The sequence below is a fragment of the Nuphar pumila genome, unplaced genomic scaffold (genome assembly GCF_984573655.1).
Source record: "Nuphar pumila unplaced genomic scaffold, dmNupPumi1.hap1.1 HAP1_SCAFFOLD_1283, whole genome shotgun sequence".
NCBI classification, from domain to species: Eukaryota; Viridiplantae; Streptophyta; class Magnoliopsida; order Nymphaeales; family Nymphaeaceae; genus Nuphar; species Nuphar pumila.
This window is the reverse complement of record NW_028323633.1, coordinates 2,808-10,750: the sequence shown is the minus strand read 5'-3', so window position 1 is coordinate 10,750 and position 7,943 is coordinate 2,808. Positions and strand designations below refer to the sequence as shown.

Here is a 7,943-nt window from a genome sequence, read left to right as displayed (position 1 = left end):
GAACCATAATCATCCGCAATCATTGCCACCATAACGAAGCAAGCACATATATTTTGCATAATAGACAAGGAGTGATGCTGATGACCATCTATTTGATCTATTCCTACCGCCAGACCCTCCATTGTTTGCAAACCATCGTTCACAGTTGAAAAAATATCTCCCTAATCTTTGATATACTTCATGACAAATATGTTACAATCGTGCGGGTCCATCAACTCTGCCTGTAGAAACATATCGATGATGATGAGATCCCATACATTTTGCAGCTTCGTCAGCTCTGCCTCGAAGCTTTCTGCACTAGCAGGCTAGATTTCATGCGCACCTGAAATGCATTCGAAGCATATCACTATTTGGACGTGGGGGTGATGTTGATGATGATGTCTGTTTTATTCGATCTCGATTTGTACTTTACTAAGTCTAAACATCATGTCGATTTATTTATTGTTTTTCTTTTCTGCCTTTTATGAATCAATTATTGTGTAAATCGTGATAGAACTTATCGTTCATATAGACAAAGCTCGTAAAAGAAAATCACGATAGGACAAATCATTCTTGCTTTATGTCCGTGGCTGTATAAATCATGATAGAACACTTCTTCTATAAAAAATAAATCGCGATTTGTTATAGAAAGAATTATATAATTATAGAATGTTACGTTACAACAAAGAATCATAACTGATTGCAAGCCAATCGATATCAAGCAAATAGCAATAGGACATGGCCTTCATACGTACAAATCGCGATAGGAAGACAAAGCTCTTGAAAGCAAATCATAATTTACAAAGTACACAATGCTAAATACTTCTTCTGTTTTTATTTATGAAGGCCGAACATTACAACGATTTATTCAACGGCACTTGGTTTAGTGAAACTCATATATCTTAAAAAATCAAATTCTTTCTATTTTATTTAGAAAATCCGATTTTATGGCATGTTTCGGGTCAAGATTCAACACTTCTAGATCAGATCCCTTAGATTGGGATCCATTTGAAGTTCAAATTTTTGGTAACTCGGATCATACCATGAGGAGCAACTATCACATTTTTTGAGTTTTTTTTTCCGTGGTTGATCCTGTGTGTGTTCATGGGCTGGGGATTCGTCTGACAAGGCATTCAACTTTGCTCTCATCTCTCTCTCTCTCTATATATATATATAAATTACTTTTTTTCAGCCTTTAATATTGAAAGCACTGTGGGACGCTGCAATGTGCAATGTTTTTTATATACTTTTTTATGCGTAAACAAATTTGCCACTTAATCTAAGGAGGACGGAGCACCTCCTGGTGGTTCAAGGGCCAGATGTCAAACCCTGTCTTTCAAAAGAATTTTGGGAGACTTGGCGATCCCAGGATAAAATCACTATCATTTGATCCAAAACCGCAAGGATGGCAGTCGGTCGTGAGTGGAATGTTTCATCGAAAGAAATCCTTGAGTGGTACTAATCCAACATGTTTACCAGAACCGGCCGATGCATACCGTTTTGGCAAAAAATCGATAGGGTACTGACCTGAATCGGCTATTTTTGAATAAATGAAAATATATAAATTTATTTTTTAATATTATTGTAATACTATTTTAATGGTTTTAACACAAAATAAATTTTTTTTTCTGTTTTTTAACTGATTCAGAATGACTCACTCAAGAATCCGTATCGGCCGATTCACCTGAATAGTTGGCCAAGCTATTCAGATTCGATACCAATACTAACATGATCGGATATGAATTTCCCTTGGTTCCCGAAGGCACACAGAGCACATCTGGTCGCATGTTGATTGGACAATCTTTACAGGTGGTACCAGAAAGCTACCTATCAGTCGACAAAATCACTTACTAAAGATACCAATGTATCAAATTTTATTCAATATCCAACCGATCTACTCTCTTTAGTTAGATTTGTAGTGCGAATTTTGCTACCGAATCTGACAGATATCTAGATTTTGAGGGACATCCATATCCACTTATTACATGTAAACATTGGGATATATTATGAGCCTTCAAATATTAATCAGACTTTGACTCCGATTAGCCTATATTTGGTAATTAGTAGGATATCATAATCACCATATCCAGTCCAAGTCTGAACTATATACGTCCCTAACACCGAATGACATTGTCATTCAAATCAAATTACCGAAAAACTAAAAAAGTGCAGCACAGATAAAGGATAAGACAAACCAACAATAGTTACAAGTGGGTATTGAAAACACTGTAAAGTCTGTACTATCAAACCTTTAGATTGGTGGTGTTCTGGATAAATTATTGATGCTTGGGGTTGGATCTTCATTGACCTCTCTTGTTTATGAAACTAATGAATCTATTATTGGCAAAGTGACAGCAAATGGCAAGATTCATCCAGAAAAAACATCACATTGACACTATTAATAGAGTCCCAGTTGGTAATCCCAATCCTATATTATCTATATAATGATAAGAGTAATCTCCACCGCCATTATGATATAATATTGAGCCATTCTTACTTCTGCCTTTGTCTTCTTCCTCATTCTCTTCTTTTTTCCAACCTCTCTCTCTCAAGAAAAGTAAAAGTAAGAAATGCCTGCAATAATAATAGACGGGCCAGGATCTGGCGGGTCAGTTGAGTTTGAGGCCAAGTTTACCTTCTATGTCTTCATATGCGGAATCATGTCAGCCTTTGGAGGTCTCATGTTTGGTTATGATATCGGAATTTCAGGTACCAACAAGTTTTTTTTTTTGACATAAGTTCTTGTTTTTCAATCGCCAACGGCTTGGATAATCATGAAAAGACAGGATTGAGATCCTTCCATTTCTTGGTTTTGTAGGTGGGGTGACATCCATGGATGATTTCTTGATCAATTTTTTCCCAAAGGTCTATACCAGGAAGCATGAAGCAAAGGAGAACAACTACTGCAAATATGATAATCAATACCTTCAACTCTTCACGTCCTCCCTGTACGTGGCCGCCTTGGTCTCTACGTTCTTTGCTTCCTACATCTGCAGGAAGTATGGAAGGAGGCCCACCATGAGAGCAGCTTCATTCTTCTTCTTGGTTGGGGTTGTTCTCGATGCAGCTGCCATGAATCTCCCCGTGCTCATCATTGGAAGGATTTTTCTTGGAATTGGAGTTGGCTTTGCTAACAATGTACGTTGTTCATGCCCCCATTACTTTCCTTCGTGCCCATGTTTGTTCTTCTTATTATTGGTTATAATGGTTTTCTGCAAGTTGCCAACTAGTTGTCACCATTGTCACTTGAATTTTAGATTGGTCCATTAAGAGAGAGAGAGAGAGAGAGAGAGAGAGAGAGAGAGAGAGAGAGAGAGAGATTTAATCACACGTATTTAGTTTCTTCTTGCACGAGCATAATCTTAGGCTGTTTGTGTTTGACTCATTAAGGATAAACCCCTGATCAAGCTCAGCTAGTGAGATCATCATGAGTTGACCTGAGCCTGAGCTCATTATGAGCTGATCAAGAGTTGGTTCGTTTCATAAATAAAAAGTTTGTTTTCTCAAGTCTTTTCTAAAAATTGATAATACATGTATAAAACATACAAAAGTTGTGTATGTATACATGTACGTATGTGTATAACATATAAATTATATAATATACAAAATGAGCCTACACGAGATGAGCCGAACTTCGCCTGCACATAGTAGAGTTGGATACCTGGATACCTAAAGAAGCTATCTTATAGCACAGCTCGCCGAGTCCAGTTCCTGAGCTGAGCTGACCTAAAAAGTGAGTTGCTAATCTTGTTTTCTAGCTCCATCACCTACTAATCTGGAAAAGACAACATAAGATTGTCTTTCCTATCCACTATGGAATACCTACATTTAGGTTTTCTTTTTAACCTTCTGTTTCCTTCTATGTTTTCTTCTGTTGATCATCTTCTCATACGGTTCGTTTGTTGTTTATATTTTTCTAACCTTTTTCCTTTTCTAAATTTTCACCACAAAATTTGTTGACTCTGTCAATTTTTATTACTCTGCCGTCTCTGTATTTGAGACAATTCTTTCTACCGTTGATCTGAATATATATATATATATATATATATATATATTACTTTACCTTGAAAAAAAAAAAAAAACTTAAACCATGTCTGCCTTGGAAAAACAAAAACAGGCCGTGCCACTCTTTCTATCAGAGATTGCGCCAACCAGGATTCGTGGGGCCCTCAACATCCTCTTCCAGCTCATGATCACCATCGGTATCCTCATCGCCAACCTTGTCAACTACCGCACCACCACCATCCACCCTTGGGGCTGGCGCCTCTCTCTCGGTGGCGCCGGCATCCCCGCCATCCTCCTCGGTTTGGGCTCCCTCTTCATCGCCGAGACCCCCACCAGCCTCATCCAAAGGGGCCACTTTGATGAGGGCAAAGCCACTCTCGCCAAGATCAGGGGCACCGTCAACGTCGACGCCGAGTTCGCAGAGATCTGCCGCGCCTGCGAGGCCGCCAACCTCGTCAAGCATCCCTTCAGGAAGCTGGCCAACAGAAACAACAGGCCTCCTCTCGTGATAGCGATTCTGCTGCAGGTCTTCCAACAGTTCACCGGGATCAATGCCATCATGTTCTACGCGCCTGTCCTCTTCCAGACCATCGGCTTCAAGAATGATGCATCCTTGCTGTCGTCTGTCATTATTGGAACCATCAACGTTCTCTGCACGATGGTCTCAGTTATCTCGGTTGACAAGGTTGGCAGGAGGGGTTTGCTCCTAGAATCCATTGTTCAGATGCTAATCTCCCAGGTATGTAAACATGTGCTGCAATAATAACAATTAAAAACTTCACAAATGTGCACAACATACAAAAAAAACTTTTAAAGTACACATGAACAATGCCTATTTTTGGACAATATACAAAAAACTTGACAGCTAAAAAAGTAACGTTCTTATGTTGGAGAAACATGATATCAAATAAACCTTTTTCAAACACATCTACACGGTCAGATTGAGCCCACATATAGTTTGTACCTGTGATTTTCAGCTCATTACCTTCATTAGTGCCAAATACTTACCCTTCACAGACTTCTTTTTTCTTGTTTCATACTAATTTTTTTTCTAAAGCCCCTTTAGATGCACTTCATTATTAAATACCTGTGGGTTTGCTTGTTCTATAATGGAGGAGGGAGGACCAGGTGAAATGAGTTTGCAGCCGCACCTAATCACCCACCATCTTTGGGATACAGCATGTCAGCTGTGGGGCCCAACAACAAATGGTGGTTCATCAGGTGCAGCCGCACACTTAAAGTGTGCAATGTGACATTGCACCTGATCTCAATTCATGACCTTGGAGCTACATAGGATGATGTCATGTTTTGCTTTTCTTTTTTTTTAAAGATTTTCTAGATAAAAGAGTTCTCACACAACCAATCCAATAAATGAAGATCTACCATCGATCAAAATTGTGTATGTCCTTGGAAAGAATAAAAAAAAAACTCTCTATGCCAATTTTCTCATGCCAAAGACTCTCAATTTTTGTTCTTGAACCATACATGTTTCTGCCTTGCAGGGTGCAATAGGGACCATCCTTTGGATCAATCTCAAGTCTACAAACTCCCTAGACCACAATGTAGCAATTGCTGTGGTCTTTCTAGTATGCCTCTTTGTGTCCTGCTTTGCTTGGTCATGGGGCCCACTAGGTTGGCTCATACCCAGCGAGACCTTCCCACTGGAAACAAGAGCAGCAGGTTACTCCTTTGCAGTGAGCTCCAACATGCTCTTCACATTCATTATAGCTCAGGCCTTCCTTTCCATGATGTGCCACATGCGTGCTGGGATATTCTTCTTCTTCGCTGCTTGGATCATCGTCATGGGCCTCTTTGTGTTGTTCTTTTTGCCGGAGACTAAAGGCATCCCTATCGATGAGATGACTGAAAAGGTATGGAAACAACATTGGTATTGGAAGAGATACATGGATGATGAGGATGCCAACTCTAAAGCGCACGTAAAAGCTACTCACCTTTGATGAGAGGAATACATAAAAAGATACTTGCATGGAAGGCACCGCGAACAAGCTTTTCTGTTGCGTCTCTACTCACCAGAGATACCGTTGCTGTAACAAAACAGAAAGATAAAGCTGATCAACACGATGATAGTTTAACAGTGGTGGGTGGTGGAGGGGGGCGGGGGGTGATGTTGATCAAGAGCAAGAACGGTGGTGTTGGGAGGAGACGATGGGAGTGACAATTGTTGATGATACAAGATGATGATGTAATTGTAATGTATATGATGATGATAAAAGGATGGGCGATTTACAACTTGACACCTAAGTTTTCTACACCATTTAAAATGTCCTACATTTTGAATTGTTTTTTTAATACGCCTATGTTTTGAATTGCTACTAAATGCATTAAAGCTTTATTATAATTAACGCGGGCAGGTTATATGTTCCCCCCAAAAACACGCGTACAATGCGTGTTTTAGAGTCCCCACTGAGCATTGTGTGGCGCTCAGTGGGGTGTACAGCAGAGCTGTACACCACCGTACATCCTGCATGCTGATGTACGGTGGTGTACAATGCCCCCGTACAGCCCACTAAGCGCCACGCGACGCTCAGTGTGGGAACTCCGGAACATGCACCGTAGCTACAGTGCGTGTATCGGGGGTGCACCCGCAACACCCTCTCCCAAAAAAGCATCAAGTACAGTTTTGGCATTAAATTTATAACGAAATCGTTTACATTGTATTCTTTTGACATGGAACCCTCGTGGAGACCAACATCGTTTAATGAGTCTGCCCGCTGTTGTGGTAAACCCTGGGCAACACCCAAGCTCTTATGGAGCCCACCAGTTAAAGGCACCTGCATGCCCGGTCGGAATCGAACCAAGGATGATGGGGTCATCACCTTCACCCTAAGCCCGGTGTCGCACGAGCGACCCAAGTGGGTGTTATTACAAAATCTCAAATATGACAATATGATTGCAAAGATTTTATTAGCCACTTTTTTTTGTTCTCATTCAAACTTTTTTTTTTGGATTGACAAGTTAGGTTTAGGCTGCTTCCAACAACATTACAAATTGCATATTATAATTACATTTCAAATCTTATTTCATAAAGGAAACCAGTATGAAGGTTTATCCTTTCAAGCCTTATCAATGCCCAAAACCCCTAATTTAGTTTGTTGCCTTGGAACACAGTTACATTCTTTAAGGATCCATTTGCAACAAAATTTATCTAGCTTAAAGAAAAGTTTCACTGAATTAAAATTAACCATATCCGACCAATATGAACAACATCATGTCTCATGGACTCCACAACCACCTTTTGCTAAACGGAATCTATCAACTATTGACACCACTGAACCCCTGGTTGAAAACTGGCTCATTCAAATGGATTCAATTCAAAATCGGAATTGGCTGATTCCATGAATCATTTTGAAAATCGATGCAAGGCCAATCGTGGTATAGAAAACAATGATTTGGATAGAGGGCTATGCAGGAATGCCTGAAGTTATGACATTACAAAAACACCCTTGCATTTGTTTTGGGATCTTCAAAGAATTGCTATAGTTTCAAGATGGATTCACATCGTCTTGGGCTCTAAATACTGGAATCAAAACCACAACCACCTCAACATCGTGTTTCAGAATTCAGAAATGTTTTGATTGGGTGGCTTTTTTTTTTTCTTCTTCTTCCTCGACCTAATAAAGATCATTTAATGCAAATTTGTAAATGAGAATAAAAAATGCGAAGGTAAGGACATTCACATCAGACATTTGTGAAGGCCGGCCATACATTTACGGACATACATACTAACTTTATAAGTTTTTAGTTAAAGAAAGATTGTGCGTGGTGGTAATCCTAATTCAAGAAATTCCTGGTCTCGCAACTTTTTTGCCTATATATTTATTTAAATATGCGCAATCTAACCAAAAAATGTGTTCAATGCAATCTATTTGCTAGGAATTGACTTTTAGAATTTTTTTTTTGAATAACCTTGATGGTAATTACTTTTGGCACCATTCCTT

At 39.5% G+C, this 7,943-nt stretch overlaps 1 protein-coding gene across 1 annotated transcript; it reads left to right on the top strand.

Annotated features, from left to right (window-relative positions):
• The first annotated feature begins 2,549 nt into the window (after window positions 1–2,549).
• Window positions 2,550–5,942, top strand: LOC149809402 (sugar transport protein MST4-like). The gene is made up of 4 exons (XM_089994849.1): window positions 2,550–2,688; window positions 2,798–3,117; window positions 4,097–4,723; window positions 5,487–5,942. Exons 1-4 carry the CDS (start codon window positions 2,550–2,552, stop codon window positions 5,940–5,942), a joined length of 1,542 nt encoding a protein of 513 aa, XP_089850975.1.
• The last annotated feature ends 2,001 nt before the right edge of the window (window positions 5,943–7,943 follow it).